The sequence below is a fragment of the Schistocerca piceifrons genome, chromosome 3, assembly GCF_021461385.2.
Source record: "Schistocerca piceifrons isolate TAMUIC-IGC-003096 chromosome 3, iqSchPice1.1, whole genome shotgun sequence".
Classification (NCBI taxonomy): domain Eukaryota; kingdom Metazoa; phylum Arthropoda; class Insecta; order Orthoptera; family Acrididae; genus Schistocerca; species Schistocerca piceifrons.
This window is the reverse complement of record NC_060140.1, coordinates 803,385,796-803,408,735: the sequence shown is the minus strand read 5'-3', so window position 1 is coordinate 803,408,735 and position 22,940 is coordinate 803,385,796. Positions and strand designations below refer to the sequence as shown.

The 22,940-nt window shown below is 38.8% G+C and overlaps 1 protein-coding gene across 1 annotated transcript in view; it reads right to left on the bottom strand.

Moving 5' to 3' along the window:
- LOC124788872 (ATP-dependent DNA helicase 2 subunit 1) overlaps positions 1 to 22,940 on the bottom strand; it is a 144,587-nt gene that overhangs the window by 5,790 nt on the left and 115,857 nt on the right. Inside the window, exons 10-11 of the mRNA XM_047256154.1 lie at positions 11,293 to 11,490; positions 9,157 to 9,353 (exon numbers count right to left, since the gene is read on the bottom strand). Of these exons, the coding sequence (XP_047112110.1) occupies positions 9,157 to 9,353; positions 11,293 to 11,490 (395 nt within the window). The remainder of the gene's footprint in view (positions 1 to 9,156; positions 9,354 to 11,292; positions 11,491 to 22,940) is intronic.

Sequence of the window (22,940 nt, the reverse complement as noted above, 5' to 3'; positions counted from 1 at the left end):
AATAATGGTGCACTGACTCTCACAAGCTGTTCTAAATGTTTAGAATAGTTTTCCTTTCACAATTTTGCGAGTTTCGTTTTGGTGTGTATTTCATACTTAGTGTAAATCTTTGTTCCATTTATACAACTCGTGTTCAGGTTTTACAAAATGGACTTTGCGCACTGCTTAGCCATAAGCATTTTCTTCTTTCTTTTTTTTTTTAACAAAAAAAATTAACAGCCCATCTTTTTGTCAATGAAAGCTATTACTGTAAGGTTTTCTTCCAGCTAGGAAGGTACTGTCTTTTTGTTCTGGGCTTTAATTAGCACAACAATCAACTTTTGAACCACAATTCCTGGAATCATCAGAGTTATTTTCCATCTCTTCTAATTCCACAATTTCTAAGAAATGTCAACATCATCTGAATGAAAGTCGAAGAAGTTAACTACTAAATAATACATATGTACATCTTCAGGAGAAGTAGATGATTTAAACTGTATGCCATGTTCTTCATATTTCATCTTTGTAAGGTTAAAACCACTAACTTGATTCCACATTACTGTGAAACGCTGGAAGCTGCACAAAGGCAGATGTTATTAGCAAGCATATACGAAGAAAACACAAAGAAAATTAATTCTGTTTTATTTTCATTGTTAACACTTAGCAATACAGCAATGCAACTGCTAATTATTACATACATCAAATGAGTTTCGAATTTGAACAAATAGTAACTGTGTACAATTGTGTCAGAGAAACTATCAATGAAATTAACATTGGGAAACCCAGCATGAAATGTAAGAATATTATGAAAAGGAAAATTGTTACTCACCATATAGCGGAGATGCTGAGTCGCAGATAGGCACAACAAAAAGACTGTCATAAATAAAGCTTTTGGTCAGTAAGGCAGTGCTGTTTTCCTTTATTACTATTTTCTAATGCATCTCTATATTCAATGTCTACCCTCCTTCCTCTTCTTTCTTGTGTTTCTCTTGTCACCTTACAAGTTGCACTGCACTCTATACTTATGAGCCACACTGTATAACCATCATGGCCGCATACAACTACAAGACCACGTTGATTGTTGGTGCAGCATTTTTCATGTCCCACACTACTCCCATTGATATCATTAATCCTATACCTTCAAATTGATCACCCTCCCTGCGTCACTCTCCCATATTTTCGCGTGTTATTTCCTGCACCTTTCCAGTGCCACATGATCCCACACAATCTTGTATCTCATCCTACAAACCCCTCTCACCCCTCACTCTTTCTCTGCATCTGCTTCTGCTTCACCCTTCACACGTATTTGTGTGTATTTTTGCGAAATTTTTTCAGGCGTAATTCTATGTTATTTACGTAATTTTTTGCATTTTTTCCACCACCACAGATCCTTGCTCCTTCCATCAGAAAATTTTCCTTATCCTTAGCCAGAACCCAATCTGACATACTGTTCCTGCATTGTTGCTTGACTCATGGAATCCCCTCCCCTCCCTCCAGAATGGTCTTACCATCAAATTACCCATCTCCGGCTGCCACCCCTTCTTCCACAATGATCTTCAACTGTTCAGATTCCGCGAATAATTAGCCCTCACCAACACAGCCCTGCAAAACCACATCAACAACGCCCAAACCTTCTTGCAGTACCTCCTATCCATCAGCAAAATTTGTCTTCTATGCAATCACAACTTCCTGGAACCCATAACATACACTGAAACTCTTGCCCTCCAGGAACTAGAGAAACATGTACAATGCCACCCCAAAAAGCTCTCCACCATTCTTACTTCCTACGCCTGCCCTGGAGTACCGATGTCCACCACCTCCAAACCTCCCCCACATAACCTCATAGCTGACAAACCATGTGTTGCAGTTGTACTAAACTAACCCCACCTTCCAAAACTCCCTCTCACCACCACGCAGAATCCAGAAACTAAACAGACCCATAACACAGTCATGAACCTTTCCTCCGGAATCCTTAGCCCCACTGAAATATCAGTCCTTTCCAAAAGCCTCACCTTTTGTCCCACTCCCAAATTTAATCATTGTTGAAGTCCTTCTCCCAGTCACTACAATGGAACACTTGTTCGCCACCAACCCTATCAATTAGACTCAACCAAGACCATTGTTGAACCCTGCCTGACTCAGTTCACTCCTCCATCCAACTGCGATCCACCCCCACAGCCCCCAAACCACCCTGTCAACTTTCCAGATTTTCTTGACCTCGAACCTTGCCTCACCATCATCCCCCAAATCTCTCAACATGCAAACTAACCTTACATCTGCAGAAAGAACCGCAGTTCACCATCTAAAAATTGACCCCGACCTTATAATCCTGCCTGCAGACAAAGGCTCCACCACTGTTGTTTTGAACTGCAAGCATTACCTGGTGGAAGGACTGTGCCAGCTGTCAGATACTTCCACCTACAAACCTTGCCACAGCAGCCCCATCCCAGAAAGTCAACAGGATCTCCAATCACTCCTCAAATACTTAGGCCCATTCAAGAACCTCACCCCTACCACTCCCCACACTCCTACCTTCTACATGCTTCCTAAAGTCCATAAACTCAACCACCACGATGCCCCCTTGTGGTCGGTTACTGTGCCCCCACTCAGAGAATCTCTGCTCTCGTAGACCAACGCCTTCAACATTATCCGGAACCTACCCTCCTGCATAAAGAATACCAACCATTTCCACCAATGACTCTCCACAGTTCCTGTCTCTTTACTACACGATGCCCTGCTCATCACTATGGACACCACCTCCCTTTACACTAACATTTCTAATGCCCACGGCCTTAATGCTATTGGGCACTACCTTCCCCAACGCCCAATGGATTCCAAACCAACAACCTCCTCCGTAGTCGCCATGACCAACTATATCCTAACCCACAATTACTTATCCTTTGAAGGCATTACCTACAAACAAATCTGGATTACAGCTATCGGCACCCGCATGGCACCATCCTATGCCAACATATTCATGGGCCATCTAGAGGAATCCTTCCTTAACACCCAGAATCCTAAATCCCTCACCTGGTTTAGATTCATTAATGATATCTTTGCAATATGGATTGAGAGTGAGGACACTCCATCCACATTCCTCCAGAACCTCAACAACTTCTCCCCTATTTGCTTCACCTCGTCCTACTCAACCCAACAAACCACCTTCCTAGATGTTGACCTCCACCACAAGGATGGCTACATCAGTATCTCCTTCCATATCAAACCTACTAACCACCAGAAATACCTCCACTTCGACAGCTGCCACCCGTTCCATACCAAGAAGTCCCTTTCATACAACCTAGCCAAACATGTTTGTCGCATCTGCAATGACGAGAGGGTCTCACTGAAGCCTTCAAAGACTGTAATTATCCTCCCAACCTTGCACAAAAACAAATCTTCCATGCCTGATCTTTACAGTTTCCCACCACCTCCCAAAGTCCCACCGTCTGGCCACAGAGGAGCATTCCCTTGTAACTCAGTACCACCCGGGACTAGAGCAACTGAATTACATTCGTTACCAGGGTTTCAACTACTTCTCATCATGCCCTGAAATTAGAAACGTCCTGCTCAATGTCCTTCCCACCCCTCCCATACAATATAATCGTCCATCCCTACGCAACCCCTGTTCCCAACCCCTTACCTCATGACTAGATGCGAAACCTGTCCCATACATCACCCCACCACCACCACCTATTCCAGTCCAGTAACAAACATCAACTATCCCACCAAAGGCAGGGCTACCTGTGAAACCAGTCACGTGATCTACAAGCTGAGCTGCGACCAATATGCTGCATTCTATGTTGGTATGACAACCAACAACCTGTCTGCATGAATGGCCACCGACAAACTGTGGCCAAGAAACAAGTGGAGCACCCTGTTGCTGAGCACACTACCAAACGCGACATCCATCATGTCAACGACTGCTTCACAGCCTGTGCCATATGGTTCCTTCATACCAACACAAGCTTTTCTGAATTGCGCAGGTGGGAACTTTCCCTGCAATACATCCTACGTTCCCGTAATCTTCCTGGCTTCAACCTTTGCTAGTCACTGTCCTCACCCATCCAGCCCCTTCTTTATTCCGATTCCAGTGCTACACAGCCATCATTCCACTACTGCACTCAGTCTTTTTACTTCTTTCCTTTTCCACCCCACCCAGTCGCCACTCCCATCATGGTTTCAGCTGGCTGAGACCACAGTCGTGCCGTGTGTGTGTGTGTGTGTGTGTGTGTGTGTGTGTGTGTGTGTGTGTGTGTGTGGGGGGGGGGGGGGATGTCTATTTTTGATGAAGGCCTTACTGGCTGAAAGCTTTATTTGTAACAGTCTTTCTGTTGTGGCTATGTGCGACTCAGCATCTTTGCTATATAATGAGTAGCTACTTCCCTTTTCATAATATTGTATCAATGGAATCTGAAATTCACTTTACAAATTATGATTGCAGTGTGCTGTGTTACCTATTCACCGATACGCCATCAACTGAGGCTAAACAACTGCAGTGTTTCGGGTGTGCTGTCTGCTATAGCTATGATAGACGTGTACATTTCTCCAGCCACCTGGTAAACCATGAATTTGGCAGTTTTCTACCTTTTTTTCCAAAAAAATACTTGCAGTGTGTCATAGCAGCTTAAATTTTGACATAGTGTTCCTTTTGGTGTATTCTTCGTGTACAAGAACATTTCAGGAAATGTTTCAACATGGCAGACTGGACTGCACACACAACTTAAGGAGTGATGCAAATGGTCAGCACACTGCCATATTGTCTGCTATAAAGCTGTACTACAAATTTTAGAACTGACTCTTTCCACATCATAGCAAGAGGTCACAATTATGATCCATGGCGAATGCAAATAACTATTGATTTATCTCACTAAATTTTAAAGAGTTCTCCACTGCAATACATACCAATTTATGAATGGCATCCATTCAGAATTTAAAATATCACAACTACAGGGTCTGCCAGTGAAGGAGGAAGCTTATATGTGGAAATGAGACATAGTAGGGAGGACGTGGATATAGAAGTTACTGCCCCACACTATACCCATGGTCTACCATTTAGCTGCAATGATTCACTCATTGGGTGAACAGTGTGGCTTCACTGTGAAAGTATTTTATCAAAATGATAAGTCTGATGAAAACACAACATGCCTTTCAACATCACTGTTTCACAGTAGTAGGAACTATTCAGATCCCCGAAAACATAGCAGCTCTGTAACAGGCAATGTTTAGAAGTCTATGCTGATCAGCCAGACAATGTGTCTTATATGTTGGAGTAGATAACACACCAGTAAAAAGGATTCTCCATGATGATCTTAATTTTATCCTTATAAACTTCAGACTGTGCAATTTCTTAATTCAAGTACCTATCAGCAATAAATAAGATTCTATGAGAATATGATCACGATTCTTGAAGAAAACAAACTGTGACTTATTATAAGGTGTCTCAAAACCCAAGAGAGTTTCAAACTGATGCTCCAACAACAATCAGAGCCCTCAAACAATGTATTTTCAATGAGACTGTGTTACTACCTGTCAATATGATGGTTATGCTAAACTTCCAAGTTTTCTTTGTATTGTAACCTCATGGCTATTCTTGTACTTTGAATTACAAGAAAAAATTAATTCTTTAATGATATTTTTTAAAAAATCTTTTCATTTTATTGATGAATGCTGTATTTACTTCTCAACTGAATCAACTTTCTGTTCCAATTACTCTAGGTGCATTTATAAGTGAGGGCTATTCTCTGACATACTTCAAATACTCCAGCAGTTATTAATATTGGGTTAACATTTTTTTTCTTGGACTTATAATTAAATGTTTTCACTTTAAAACAAATATCAGTGTCTGGGTCATGGCTAGACTTTCCTTGAATGAAGTGCATGCTCGGCTTGTTTCTGACCTGCATTGTTGTTGTTGTGGTCTTCAGTCCAGAGACCAGTTTGATGCAGCTCTCCATGCTACTCTATCCTGTGCAAGCTTCTTTATCTTCCAGTACCTACTGCAACCTACATCCTCCTGAATCTGCTTAGTGTATTCATCTCTTGGTCTCCCTCTATGATTTTTACCCTCCGCGCTGCCCTCCAATACTAAATTGGTGATCCTTTGATGCCTCAGAACATGTCCTACCAAGCGATCCTTTAGTCAAGTTGTGCCACAAATTTCTCTTCTCCCCAACTCTGTTCAATACTTCCTCATTAGTTGTGTGCTCTACCCATCTAATCTTCAGCATTTTTCTGTAGCACCACATTTCGAGAGCTTCTATTCTCTTCTTGTCTAAACTATTTATCGTTCATGTTTCACTTCCATACATGGCTACACTCCACACAAATACTTTCAGAAACGACTTCCTGACATTTAAATCTATACTCAATGTTAACAAATTTCTCTTCTTCAGAAACGCTTTCCTTGCCACTGCCAGTCTACATTTTATATCCCCTCTACTTCGACCACCATCAGTTATTTTGCTCGCCAAATAGCACAACTCATTTACTATTTTAAGTGTCTCATTTCCTAATCTAATTCTCTCAGCATCACCCGATTTAATTCGACTACATTCCATTATCCTCGTTTTGCTTTTGTTGATGTTCATTTTATATCCTCCTTCCAAGACACTGTCCATTCCGTTCAACTGCTCTTCCAAGTTCTTTGCCGTCTCTGACGAATTACAATGTCATCGGCGAACCTCAAGGCTGTTATTTCTTCTCCATGAATTTTAATTCCTACTCCAAATTTTTCTTTTGTTTCCTTTACTGCTTGCTCAATATACAGATCGAATAACATCGGGGATAGGCTGCAACCCTGTCTCACTCTCTTCCCAACCACTGCTTCCCTTTCATGCCCCTCAACTCTTATAACTGCCATCTGGTTTCTGTAAAATTGTAAATAGCCTTTTGCTCCCTGTATTTTACCCTTGCCAGCTTCAGAATTTGAAAGAGAGTATTTCAGTCAACATTGTCAACATTGTCAAAAGCTTTCTCTAAGTCTACAAAGTCGTAGAGTCAGTATTCCCTCACGTGTTCCAACATTTCTACGGAATCCAAACTGATCTTCCCTGGGGTCAACTTCTACCAGTTTTCCCATTTGTCTGTAAAGAATTCATGTTAGTATTTTGCAGCCGTGACTTAAAATTTTCACATCTGTCAACACCTGCTTTCTTTGGGATTGGAATTATTATATTCTTCTTGAAGTCTGAGGGTATTTTGCGTGTCTCATACATCTTGCTCACGAGATGGTAGAGATTCGTCAGAGCTGGCTCTCCCAAGGCTATCAGTAGTTCTAATGGAATTTTGTCTACTCCCGGGGCCTTGTTTCGACTTAGGTCTTTCAGACCTCTGTCAAACTCTTCATGCAGTATCGTATCTCCCATTTCATCTTTGTCTAAATGCTGTTCTATTTCCATAATACTGTCCTCAAGTACGTCGCCCTTGTATAGACCCTCTATGTACTCCTTCCATCTTTCTGCTTTCCTTTCTTTGCTTAGAACTGGCTGTCCACCTGAGCTCTTGATATTGATACAAGTGGTTCTCTTTCCTCCAAAGGTCTCTTTAATTTTCCTGTAGGCAGCATCTATCTTACCCCTAGTGATAAATGTCTCTGCATCCTTACATTTGTCCTCTAGCCATCCCTGCTTAGCCATTTTGCACTTCCTGTCGATCTCATTTTTGATACATTTGCATTCCTTTTTGCCTGCTTCATTTGCTCCATTTTTATATTTTCTCCTTCCATTAATTAAATTCAATATTTCTTCTGTTACCCAAGGATTTCTACTAGCCCTCATCTTTTTACCTACTTGATCCTCCGCTGCCTTCACTATTTGATCTCTCAACGCTACCCATTCTTCTTCTACTGTATTTCTTTCCCCCATTCTTGACAATCATTCCCTAATCTCTCCCTGCTCTGACCTGCATATGTTAATGGTTTGTAATTTTTTGATGCTAGGTCTCATGATAAAAAATATCTTACACATAAATGGGTGAATTATCCAGAAAAGGTTGCTTTAGAAATTAAACTATGAAATTGTGAGAAGAAATATTGCATGCCTTATACCACATTGGTCATTGATCTTTCAAAAAATTCATACAGAACTTGCAATGTGTAGTGACAATAAAATAAAAAAAAAGTTTTGTTGGATTGATTTTAAATAAATATGAGATGCACCTTACAGACCCCCCCCCTCCTCCCCAATTTTTTTTGGCAGTGTATTATTAAATGATGATACTGCTCTTTTATGAAAGCTTGTATAATGACAGTTATTATTACTGTATAATGTTTATAAAATGTTTGTAATTTTCTTTATCTTCAGATTTGGACTATTTTAATTACTATACAAATTCCTGACAAGTGAATTGTATAATTTATCTAACGTAAATGCAAACAGTAACATCTGTTACCGCACTGCCACCTAGTGGAGACAAGATGTAGCTTGCCTGTCATAGCACCTGACATTGTACAGTGGTAGTGTGTGGTCTGATATAATCGGTGAAAGCTGCATGGCAACATGACTGTAATAATATTTTTATTAATGGCATGCTGGTAGAGCTTGCATCTCCAAACTACTTAAATTTTCAACACTGTCGAAATATATGGCATAATTTTGAAAAAGGTGAGGTATGTTGCTTAAATGTAAAATATTGTACGTATGTATTTCATTACTATTGGTACAGAAAAAAATGTTTACAAATGCAATGTGTGTCTTCCGCATTGTGGATCTGAAGATGGGCAGCAAAAAAGTGTTGAAACCTGTCATCAGTTCAAAATAAATATTTAAATGTGATCTTGGCTCTGGAGTATTTCTTCAAATATTAATTGTTATCTACATCAGTTGTCTGTGGTATTACTTTTTTTAATCATAATCATAATCATCATCATCATCATCATCATCATCATCATCATCATCATCACTGTTGTATTTGGGCTGACAGTTACACCCGACTTACGAGAGGAGAGGAAAAGGGCGATGTATTTTTATATACGACCGGCAATGAAATTTATAGTCTTTGTTGTCACAAATGTTTGGCTGTTTCTTCTGAATATATTGTGATTTCTGTGGTTGTGGTTATCATGGGACCTGAGAACAGAGCTGTTTAGATTTGTATGACTTCAAGTCCATTAGTGCCTGCAGAGCCCAACTATCATTTCTCACAGCAGAAGTTCCAATATACAGATCAAATATTTATTACCTGTCCTTGTTCTGCCAGCTTCTGAATCTCACTTTTGTCAAGTTTTCTGACTTTGCCAGTATTTTCTGCATTTCCTTCAGCACCAGCTCGTTTTTTTGGTGGTGGTTTTTCTGATGTGTAGTTGCGCAAGTTTGTAGCTTTAGCAAAATCTATTGAAAGTGATCCTAGTCCCTCTTTCATAGCATCCATGTCCGGCACTGGAAAAAAAAGAAGGAAACAAAAGTGTAAATAGCATTCTGCATGGTATGTGTATACAGCAATACCATCAACTGAGGTGAGATTGATTCTTTTTCAGGATTCTGCATTTCAGAGAAGCTAAGAAACACTCAATTAAAAGTTTCTAAAGAATGAAGAAATGATATGATAGTTTTATGACCAAGTTCATCCAGGGTAATGTAACTATTCTATGCAGTGAATACTTTTTTTACAGAAAACTTTTCTGTTCAGGAATAGCTGAATGTATATTCAAAGAATATATTATGTACCAACATCCCAAAGTTTATTTTACTGGGCAAAATATAGAAATCAAAAGTAAAGAATCACAAAAACATGCTTTTCTTTTTAAATAATAATGCTCTTCTGCATTAGATGCCACAATAAGATTTCATTAATAATACGACTATTATTTCAAAGTTCAAGGTAATTCCTATCAACCAGCCACTAATTTTCTACTTATGCAAAAGAATTAAGTTCTATATACTAAAGAGTCCCTTTTTACTCTATAGCATTGGTGGTATTAATTTTCCAATTACATCCTCCTATTCATATTGTAAAGAATCTCTGTCAGGCCATTTTCATCTTCTCCTGAAATTTTTCATTGAGTACAAAAGTGGGTCCTTTATTGCAGGAAGTTTCTGGGTAATCTCTCTACACTTTCCTTCACTATAACTAACAGACACAAAGTCATCCTTTTCAAACTATTTCCTCTGTCGTAATGATAAACCCAATTAATCACAAGTGGCAATTTCAACTTCAGAATAACTGATAGCCTCACTTTGGTCATCAGATCCCAGTTCTATTTCAGGTTAGTTGAATCCTCATCATCATTCAAGATAACAGCATTCTTTGAGTGTCCTAACTGCATCTTTGGCTTTTTTCTCTCAGATTACCAAAAGTGATATTCTGCCCAGTAGTACAATTAGCATCCTTTTTTGCTATCCAGAACTAATAACTCCTTCAACATCCCTATGTCTTTCTTGTGGATGTTGTAGTAGCATTTATAAAACTCTTCATAACTTTGAAATTTGCTCAGAAACTCTTATTCACAGTGGATACATACAGCATTTCCTGAAACCTGGAATGAAGTTTTGCTTTACATTTGGCATGACTGATTCAATTAATTTCTTTAAAACAGAAGGAAAAGTATCTTTAGGAACCGCAGGACCAAAGTCATCCCTTCCATAAGCACAGAAAGTTTAACAAACATGCTCAGGGACCTTCAGTGCCAATTGACAGCAGAAAGGGAACATTGTTCTCAAAAAACCTAACTGGGTAAATTCAGAGAACCAGTATTTTCCTCCTCTATATCAGTCATAGAGATACAAGGAGAATGAAACACAGTACATAATGGACTTGTGCCAAGGCAGAGAACTTCTCAAGCTATGTGAGAGCAGAATAGAACGGAAAACTGCTAACACAAGTATGGAGTTCCCTCCGCCATCCACTGTAAAGTGACTTGGAGGGTGTATACTTGGATGTACAAAACCAGTTCCTTTACTCAGAGAATGAACACTTGGAGCAAAATCTATAGTTCTGTGCTGGAACCTAGGCAGAGAAAGAAGTTTTACACATTGTTTTCAAACACCTGATTTCAAGGTTTACAGCACACAGATGCCGCACCACCCACTTGGAATTATGTGGATCAAAGAGTTACAGAGTGAAGCGAAATAAACTTATTTTATAGCAAATAAAGAACCAATACATTATTTGCCATATATTGTAAATTTTAAGGATTATTTGGGAAGAAAATCTGATTATAACTATTAAAAATATAGCAAACCAGTCATCACAAATAGAGTGATAAGGAATTAACGCAAGAAGTTCAAAATTTCAGTTTCACAGTCAACATTTAAAAATAAAAAGTTACTATGTAACAAAAGTAAGTTTAAAAGATATATATAATGAAGAACAAATTACTTGTTGAGTCTTCAAACTCAGGAGTTGGGTAATCTAATGCCACAGCTTCCAGATATTGCCGCATCTTCTGGATCTTGGGATTGGTAAAAACACGTGGATTGTAAGTCATTTTAAGTTTTGAAATAACTTTCTCTGCCACACTGACCATTTCAGGTGATGCTTCTTCCACGTTCTGCAAAGTACAGTCTCTGATTTCACCTGAGAGAGAAAACATTGGTTTAGTTTACTACATAATAGAAATATGCACACACTAATATAAGGAGCTGAACATTTTAGTATAACTGCCACACACCTTAATACAGTACAAAATTTAATTACAAAATAATACAGTCACATATAATTCCTCTATAACTAAAAGTTTATGGCCATAACTCAATAAATGTGAATAGAGACCAAGAGTTCGGGAGGTGCCATTGCTCGGTAATGTTTGTAATAATTGTGGGCGAATGCGAGCCGAATTGGTGACACTTCGCTCTCAACTCCAGGCTGTGATGGCTTCAGTTACACAGCTTGAGGCTGCAGTGGATGGGCCCCACTGTTTTGGACCAGCTGTGGAGATCCAACGGACATCTAGCATGTCTGAATCCTCCAATCGGTCCTCGCCTGTAGCCATCCCAGTTACTGCTTGCATTGAGGTTGACCCCTCACCTGTGGTCGAGTGGGAGGTCACCCTCAGGTGTAGCAGGTGGCGAAAGACTCCCCAGGGGGGCCCACGTAAGGTCTCCCCAGTTAGTCTGACAAACAGGTTCCAGGTGCTGTCTGTGGCTGACACTGTTGCTAAGCCAGATGCTGCTGCCTGTCCTGTTTCAGAGGAAACCTCTCAGCCTGCAAGATCTGGACAATCACGGAAATTATTGAAGGAAAGGTGAGAACGAGAAGCCAATGTTCTAAAAACGCTTGGCAGAGTAGATAAATTTTTCACAAAAAAGTGTTGCTGGTTCGACTTCGAGTTCAAGAAGTACGGATGATGTTTCTGGAACTGCAGCTGTTGTAAAAGAAATAAATACAGACAAAACAAAAGTTAAAAATGAAGAGAAGAAAATTGTTCCTGATTTCGAGTTTCACAAAAAACTAAGTGTCAAGTCAGACATTACAAAAAGAAATAACCTCGTTAGTGATGATCCTGCAGAATGGTGTGTCAATGAATCAACAATTGACATTCTCTTACAATGTGGCATTAATCAAAATTTTAACGATGGTTTTTCTAATTCAAGAAGATCAATAGGCAATAAAACCAGATATTTGAACAAAAATGTATTTTACTGTTTTACTGTGAACTTTTAAATGGTGACTCAACTTTGTGCAATTTTCTAGTATACTCCTGTAGCACTGGTGCTGTTTTTTTGTGCACCATGTAAGTTGTTCATAGGTAAGGCCCCAATTGCTACTAATGGTATTGCAGATTGCAAAAATATTTCTAATATTTATCTCATCATGAGAATTCACTTGAACACAAAAATTCTGAGTTATCACTCATTTCAAGTCATATGTTGAGACAGAAAAAAATGTAGTGGTGCAATGTATTGAAAAGGGTGTTTGCAGTAGCGAAGAAGCTAAAAAGTTGTGGACTTCCCCTATGTGGATACATTGAAAGATTCCATTAATTACGTAATGGTCAATTCATGATGTCTCTTGAACTTATAGCCAAGTTTGATCCTTTCCTTGCAGAGCACATTGAACGATATGGGAATCCAGGACAGGGACATACAAGTTATCTTTCTTCCACAATCTGCGATGAAATAATAGAGCTTCTTTTTAACAAATAAAAAGAATTATCATAAGTGAAATAAAACAGGCCAAATATTTCTATATAATAGTAGATTCTATTGCGGACATTTCACATATTGATTAATTACCTTTCACATTAAGATAAGTGAACAAGAATGGTAAACCTGTTGAGTGTTTCCTTCTGTTTTTAACAAACCCGGGACACAAGTCTGAAAACTTAGCTGAGGCCGTACTAAAAGTCCTGTCTACAAATTCCATTGACATTACTAATTGTAGAGGTCAGTCATATGACAACGAAAGCAATGTGTCAGGAACCTACACTGGTTTGCAGGCACCCATTAAGGAACGAAATCTGAAAGTGCATGATGTGCCTTGTGCAGCACATTCTTTGAATTTAGTTAGCACTAGTGCTACAAGCTGTTATTGGGAAGCATGTTCATTTTTCAATGTAGTGCAAAACCTTTATAATTTTTTCTCTGTTTCTACACAGTGCTGGTATAAACTTATTTCTTTCATGAAACCAGGAAGCAAAACGGTAAAAAGTTTATCAAAAACATGTTGGTCAGCAAGAGAGGAAGCGTGTGTAAGTCTATATGAAAACTGGTAGGGCATTATCAATGCCTTCACATGTATTGCCAATAACACGTTTGAAAAACCACTTGTGCGAAAAGAGGCTTCAGCTTTACTGTATCAACTCGCAGACTAGAAACAGTATTCATGATGACAGTTTGGAAGGACATACTCCAGAGATTTAATAGTGTAAATCTGAAATCGCAAAGTGTAAATATTGATACTAAAATAGTGCATGAATTATACGAATCACTTGTATGATTTATTGCATCTATTTGTGGCATGTTCAACTATTATGAAAATAAATCCATGGAGATTGTGACTGATATAGACTATGGATGCACCTATGAAAGATCACAGACATGCAAACTTCATTATGACGAAGAAGCAGACTCTGATGAAGGTTTTCTGACTGGAAGGGAAAAATTTAGAGTCAAAACATTTCTCCCAGTACTTGACAAGTTGTACGACGTATTAGTGAGGAGGAAGGAAAGCTATAGAATACTGTTGGACTCCTTCACAGTTTTCAGTAACCTTAAGAACAATTCACCTGGCAATATTGCTGAAAGTGCAGCAAAACTCCAAGTGTCATATGACAATGATTTAGAGCCTTCCTTCCCTATTGAATGTGTATATTTTGCCGAACTTTTGAAATCTTCTGAGATTAGTGATATACCAGTCGAAATGAATAAATTTTCACAAAAAGAGAGGCTACAGACCATGTTTCCAAATGTTGACATTGGTCTTAGAAAATTTCTATGTATGGCACTTACAAATTGCTCAGCAGAATGTTCGTTTTCAACTCTTAAGGATTGAAATCGTACCTACGTTCTACATTGTCTGAGAAGAGGTTGAACGCCTTGTCCATATTCACATCGAATCCGACCTCCTAACTGATAACTGTCTGAACTATGAATATATGATCAAAGAGTTTTCTGCCGTCAAAGCCAGACGCAAACTTTGCTGACTGGTGAGTTTGTTTATTTATTGGTATTTGTTTTAAAAATTTAGGATTATACTGTGATTTTTATTATAACTTAGAGCACATTCATTGGATTTACAAACTATATATTACCTGAAACTTCCTGGCTGATTAAAACTGTGTGCCCGACCGAGACTCGAACTCGGGACCTTTGCCTTTCGCGTGCAAGTGCTCTACCATCTGAGCGACCGAAGCACGACTCATGCCCGGTACTCACAGCTTTACTTCTGCCAGTATCTCGTCTCCTACCTTCCAAACTTTACAGAAGCTCTCCTGCGAACCTTTCAGGAGTGCTAGTTCTGCAAGGTTCGCAGGAGAGCTTCTGTAAAGTTTGGAAGGTAGGAGACGAGATACTGGCAGAAGTAAAGCTGTGAGTACTGGGCGTGAGTCGTGCTTCGGTGGCTCAGATGGTAGAGCACTTGCCCGCGAAAGGCAAAGGTCCCGAGTTCGAGTCTCGGTTGGGCACACTGTTTTAATCTGCCAGGAAGTTTCATATCAGCGCACACTCCGCTGCAGAGTGAAAATCTCATTCTGGATATATATTACCTGTTCATTTTACAACTGATGATGGCAGAACGCAGAACTAAACCTCCTTTACATGCAGACATGACCGAAGGTGCCCGACAATACTAAACAATACCCAAATGGCCAGGCCGCTCGGCACTGTACAGTCAAGTCATCCCGATACTGTAATATATTACAACTGAGGCATATTCTTGGCATCTGCTGAAATGTATAGTTATTGTGGAAATATACGTTATCAGAGAGTATGCTCAGATGAAAAAGTGTTAATAAATAACGCAGTTCAGTTCCGTCGATAAATACGTAAAAGCTTTGCCAATACCATTAGAAAGAGCTGTGGTGAGAGCTGTAGTTGCAGTACAAATCTGTTCAGCCCCTGCATAGGTTAAAGGTATTGTGAACAGTTATTATGCAGCATCTAGCTACACAGACCCTAATGCTTTGCACATTAATTATTGTATTATAAAACAAATTTGGTTTTTCCACTGTAGTCTGTAAAATTATGTAATAGCAAATCCATTTCTGTGTTTGGTCATCTGTGTTTAGTTATTAGTTCATGCACAAAAATCTGTATTTTATTTTCATTTCTTACGCTTTTCTATAGATTCACGTATTAATACCGAACATGTTTTTTTATCTACTACACATTCAAGTTATTAGATCGTAAAATGATAGCTTAATTTTAATTTTGAATGCGTCTCTGTAAAAGTACATATTAATTTCTAATGTATGACATGTTCGATTCAATTTTTAGATCATATTACAACTTTTTTATTTTCATTTTCAATGGTTTCCTGTAAAAGAACATATTAAAAGTGAATGTATAACAAAAATCTGTTGTCTCCTACATGCTCTGCTGAATTATTAGGCCATAAAAGAGAAGTTATTTTCCTTGTGTTCATTTCTGTTGTCTTTCAACAGAAGAATGTGTTAATGCAATGCAGTTTTAAGCTTGTTTTATCTGGTGCCATACACCAAGTACAGTTCAGGAACCATATTACATCTTGGTTGAGCGCAACTAGACCACTGACGCATCCTTCAGAACAATGAATAGCAGAGTATGGAAATTGCTCACAGCAAACCAACCCAAAAAGGCAATTGTGAAGTAATCAGGTAATGGTTATTACTTAAAAAAAAAAAAAAAAAAAGAGTGTGAATGTGTGTGTGTGTGTGTGTGTGTGTGTGTGTGTGTGTGTGTGAGGGCACGCATGTAATATGGTGTGCCTACGGCCGCAAAATTTTTAAATCCACTACTGATGGATTGGGTCCTCCCGGATGCCATGAAGAGCACAGGGTGCAGGTGGTGGCTCCCGTTGGTACTAATGAAGTGTATCACCTTGGATCAGAAGAGATTCTCTGGTTTTGAGCGGCTAACAGAAGTAGTAAAGACTGCCAGTCTTGTTTGTGAGATGAAAGCAGAGCTGACCATTTGCAGCATAGTCGACAGGACCGATTGCTAACCTCTGGTACAGAGCCAAGTGGAGAGTCTGAATTAGAGGCTCAGACGGCTCTGCAACTGTGTAGGCTGCAGATTCCTCAGCTTGTACCGAAGGGTTGTTGGGTTTTGGGTTCTGCTGAATAGGTCAGGAGTCCAATATACACAGGAAGTGGCTACACGGGTAGCAGGGGCTTTGTGGCGTGGACTGGGCGGTTTTTAGGTTTTTGAGGATCTTGGGAAAACACAAAAAGGGATTCAGTCACAAAGGCTGCAGGCAGAACACAGGAAGACGTAGATATAGGATCCACTGATATGACAGTTGTAAGTTGTCATAGCTGTGTTGGGAAAGTACCAGAGCTCCAAGTGCTAATAGAAAGCACTGACACTCAAATCGTTATAGGCACTGAAAGCTGGCTAAAAACGGAGGTAAGCTCAGCTGAAAGTTTTACGAAGAATGTAATGGTGTTCTGAAAGGATAGGCTAAACACGGTTGGCGGTGTCATGTCTGTTGCTGTTGGAAGTGCTTCACCTTGTCCTGAAATTGAAGTAGATGGTTCCTGTGAGTTAGTATGGGCAGAGGTCATTGCTGGCAAACAGAATAAAATAATAATCGGATCCTTTTACCGACCTCCCAATTCAGAAGATACAGTAGCTGAAAGGTTCAAAGAAAACTTGAGTTTGATTTCAAACATGTACTTGACTCTTACGATTATAGGTAGTGGTGACTTTAATTTACCCTCGCTATGCTGGAGAAAATACATGTTTAATTCCATAGGTATGCATAACACATCCGAAATTGTGCTAAATGCATTCTTTGAAAAATATTTCGAGCAATTAGTTCATGAGCCCATGCAAATAGTAAATGGGTATGAAAACACACTTGAACTCTTCGCAACCAATAACCCTGAGTTAACAGAGAGCATCGAAACAGACACAGGGATTAGTGAACACAGGGTTGTCATAGCGAGATTGAATATTCTAACCACGAAATCCTCCAAAAATAAACCAAAAATATACCTATTCAAAATAGCAGTTAAAAATTCACTTGATGCCTTCCTGAGAGTCAAGTCAATCTCCATTCCTCCATTAACAAAATAAGTGTAGACCAGATGTGGCTTGAATTCAAAGAAATAGTATCGACAGCAATTGAGAGATTTATACCAAACAAATTAACAAATGATGGAGCTGATCCTCCTTGGTACACGAAACGGGTCAGAACACTGTTCCAGAAACAACGAAACAAACATGCCAAATTTAAACAGATGCAAAATACCCAAGATTGGTGATCATCTACAGAAGCTTGAAATTTAGCGCGGACTTCAATGCGAGATGCTTATCATAGTTTCCACAATGAAACTTTGTCTCAAAACCTGGCAGAAAATCAAAAAAGATTTTGGTCGTATGCCAAGTATGCTAGCGGCAAGACTCAATCAATGCTTTCTCTGCGTGATAGCAATGGAGATATTATCGACGTCAGTGCTGCCAAAGCAGAGTTACTAAACACAGCCGTCTGACATGCAAATATTCCAAAATTCAAATCACGAACAGCTGCCAACATGAGTAACGTAGAAGTAGATATCCTCAGAGTAGTGAAGCAACTTAAATCACTTAATAAAAGCAAGTCTTCTGGTCCAGACTGTATAACAATTAGGTTCCTTTCAGAATATGCTGATGCAATAGCTCCATACTTAACAATCATATACAACTGTTCGCTCAATGAAAGATCGGTACCCAATGACTGGAAAGTTGCACAGGTCACAACAATATTCAAGAAAGGTAGTAGGTGTAATCCACTAAATTACAAGCAGAAGAAAACAGTCTATTGACACAGAGTCAACATGGATCTAGAAAACATCGTTCTTGTGGAACACAACTAGCTCTTTACCCGCATGAAGTGTTACTGACACATGAGATTTCAGACTGATTCCATATTTCTGGATTTCTGGAGGGCTTTTGACACTATATCACACAAGTGGCTTTTAGTGAAATTGCACTGCTTATGGAATATCGTCTCAGTTAAGTGACTGGATTCGTGATTTCCTGTCAGAGAGGTCAGAGACTGACGGAAAGTCATAGAGTTAAAAAGCTGTGATATCTGGCATTCCCCAAGGTAGTGTTATAGGCTCTTTGCTGTTCCAGATCTATATAAACAAATTGGTAGACAATCTGAGCAGCCGCCTTAGGTTGTTTGCAAGTGATGCTGTCATTTATCACCTAATAAAGTCATCAGAAGATCAAAACAAATTGCAAAACAATTTAGAAGAGATATCTGTATGGTGTGAAAATTGGCAACGGACCCTAAATAATGGAAGTGTGAGGTCATCCACATGAGTGCTGAAAGGATTCCTAAACTATGGCTACACAATAAATCATTCAAATCTAAAGGATACCTAGAAATGACAATTACGAGCAACTTAAATTGGAAGGAAGATGTAGAAAATGTTATGGGGAGGGCTAACTAAAGACTGTGTTTTATTGGCAGGACACTTAGGAAATGTTACAGATCTACTAAGGAGACTGCCTAGACTACGCTTGTCCGTCCTCTTTTAGAATACGGCTCCATGGTGTAGGATCCTTACTAGACAGGATTGATGGAGAACATCAAAAAAGTTTGCAGAAGGGCAGCACATTTTGTATTATTGCGAAATAGGGGAGAGAGTGTCATGAAATGATACAGGATTTGGGGTGAACATCATTAAAACAAAGACTTTTTCACTGATACAGAATCTTCTTATGAAATTCCAATCACCAACTTTCTCATCTGAATGCAAAAATATTTTGTTGACTCTGACCTACATAGCAAGAAATGATCACCATGATAAAATAAGGGAAATCAGAGCTCATACAGAAAGTTATAGGTGTTCATTCTTTCCGCACACTGTACAAGATTGGAATAATAGAGAATTATGAAGGTGATTTGATAAACCTGCTGCCAGGCTCTTAACTGTGATTCGCAGAGTATCCATGTAGATGTAGATGAATCTGAAGTAAAGGTAATGATGTTGATCAAAATCTGTGATATAGATTTCTGAGCCTTTTCTCACTAATTTGTTTTGACGATCCAAACAATTCTACATGAAAAAGTATTATGGTTTTTCTGTTTTCGTTGTCTTCTAATAATAGTTATGTAGTGTCAAAATCTACTGATGTACTTTCCTGGATGGATTCACTGTTGCTGTTATTAATCTACTGCTGTATCTACGTGATACCTCTACAATTCACAATTAAGTGCCTTGCAGAGGGTTCACTGAACAACCTTCAAGCTATTTGTCTACTGTTCCACTCTTTAACAGCACATGGAAAAAATGAGCACTTAAATTTTTCTGTGCTAGCTCTGATTTCTTTTCTTTTATCATGGTAATCATTTCTCCCTATGTAGGTGAGCATCAACAGAATATTTTTGCAACCAGAGGAGAAACTTGGTGATTAAAATTTCATGAGAAGATCCTGCCACAGTGAAAAATAGTTTTGTTTTAATGATTACCACCCGAATTCCTGTATCATTCCGTGGAACTCTATTCCTCGTTTTGCGAAGAAACAGTTTCTAGAAATCTCATATTACAAAATTTCAAACAAATAAAGATGACATGCTAGTTCCAAAAATAGACCATGGCAAACACTAAATGAAAAACTATTTGTAAAGTTCCTTGGAATCCAGTTGGGATAATGAGCTAAAGTGCAGTCAACACGAAAACAAACTAATCAAGAAGCTCAGTTATGCACATTTTGCACTCATATTTAATGTTATCGAGATTTAAGACCAGGCCGATGACTTATTTTTTGTACTAGCACTTTATGTTGTCTTACAGAATTATGTTCTGAGATAATGCAGCTAATTAACTACAGCATTTATTTAGTGACAGTGTACAGTAAGAATATGGTTTTAATTAAATAGCTACACATTCTGAAGAGGCACCTCCAAACAACTTTGCTTACACCCACCTCACAGTATACTTACTCCTTAATGGTATTTGTTGCTAATAATAAAGTAAGTAGACTTTATATTTTTGTGTATGGTTCAAGAATGTGGTTCTGTATTCTAGTTTGAAGGTCTTAACAAGCTTCCATATAACATAAGGCCAGGAACTGAAAGTAGTACAGAAAATTGTATTTTAAAATCAATTTTCTAGATGACAATACTATTTAATATGGGGCACAAGCTCAGAATGGGTAAAGACTCTCGAAAGGAAACTGGTCATTTCCATCTCAAAAGTTCACAAATGGCATTTGACCAACTCAATTGGATTTTCAACCCATAGAAAATCTACATAATCTGGCTGGATGGGTATTTGAACTTCTCTCATCCCGAATGTGAATCAAGCAGTTATCCACTGTACCACCTTGTTGAGTGCAAGAAATCGCGAATTTCTAAAAATGGCGCCATTCCTCATCACCAAAACCAAAGAAGTTTCAAACAGAACCATCAGCAGGGAAGGTTATGCTGACTCTCTTTTGGGATGAAAAAGGCATCATTTCAGGGCATTACATGCCTAGAGGGACCAGTCACCAGTGCATCATACACAGATCTCCTAAAAAATCATCTGTGGCCTGCAATCAAATCAAAGCGACGTGGATTGCTGTCAGCACGTGACAATGCAAGGCCCCACACTGCCCATACAACAGTTGCAACAATCACAGACCTGGATTTTGAGTGTCTTCCTCATCCACCATACTCACCAGACCTTGCCCCAAGTGATTTACATATGTTTGGACCACACAAAGAAGCAATGGGAGGAAAGAAGTTCTGTTATGATGAAGAGGAACGACACGTGGTGCATGAGTGATTGCGCGGACTACCGAAAGAATTTTTTTCTAAAGGAATTTATGCACTTTGTAAGTGCTGGAGGACTTGCATTGAGCGTGGGGGAGATTATGTTGAAAAGTGATAGAGCTTTGTACCACTTCTGCACAATAAATAATATTTAAAAAATATTTAAGGTTTTCATTTGACTCACCCTCGTACTTCACACAAGAATGTCCTCAGCATGAGTAAAAGGGTAGGGGAAGTCGCTTAACATGAAGAATATTCACTGATTTCCTATTAATAAAATTGGATGAGTTTCTCACAATGGAGAGCATTCTCAGAGTTCTGAAGCGAACTCTGTAGTGTAGTGTAGTGTAGTGAGCTGGGAGAAGTTTGTTGAGGTAAGGTCTTACTGAGTGCATGAAAAGAGTAGAATTTATGGTGCTTGAACAGCAAAAACTGATAGAGGCGCACAGAGTTTGAAAAAATACTGATGAGAGAAATTTTAGACATTTGACAATGAAAACATTATTTGGCTAGCAAATCACTTTCTTTCCGAAAATCATGAAAGAAGAAGGGTCACTCTTTCAAATGAATTGAAAATGAAAACTTTCTTGCGCTATTTAGCTGATGCGGGTTTTCAGAAAGGTGTAGGAGAAGACTTACATATACATCAGACAACTGTCACTTATATTTTTGGATATGGTTCAAGCACCTTTGTGGATCCAATTTACCAAAAATGTAGGTAAACTAGAAACAGCAAAAGTTAAGTAGCGATCACGGTCTGGGTTTCCATGTGCAGTGAAGGCTCTCGACTGCACACACATACGAATCATGAAACTTTTTGTGCATGGGGATGAATATATTAACTGAAATGGCTTTCCATGGTATCAATGTGCATGTAACATTTGATTATAGAGAAATGCTTACTGGTATCAATGCTTCATGGTCTGAGTTTAAAATATGGAGAGACTCTGATGTATGGAGAAACTCTGATGTATGGCAGACACTAGAAGTAAATCAGCGTAAGGCTTTACTTTTAGGAGACGATGGCTATGCCATTGCACCATAGCCATAACATTATTCCAGAATCCACAAACACCTGAGGAGAGGGTCTGCAATAGACTGCACTCCAAAGACAGGATGATGATCAACGTTGCTTTTGACAGGTGAAAGCAGTTTCCCAATTCTGTAAAACAAAATAAAACTTGCTCATTCGAAAACCCCCAAAGTGATCATAGTTTGTTTTGTTTTGTACACTGTTGCAAAACAAATGGGGGGTGATGATTTTGGTGCACCTAGAGAAGACAATACTATTACAGTGATGGAAGAGGAAGGATCAGCATACATACATATACATGGTACTAACAGAAGAGAAAAAATGCTAACATTATACGTCAACTGTAATGCATGGGGTATTTGTCAGTAAATTTTGTATAAGTAGGTCTAATTCCTTTTTTAAATCCCATAGTATTTTGATTTTTTTAATTCCATAGTATTTTGATTTTTCTTGGAAATTCCTGAAATTTGATTTGGAAATTTTTCTTGTACCAAAAATTGTTCCAAGGGTATGGTGAAAGTACTTGCCAGATACTACAGTGAGTAACTGCACAAACTGTTCAGCCTAAACATTCGAAACTGGAACATGTTACCCTTATTGTTTC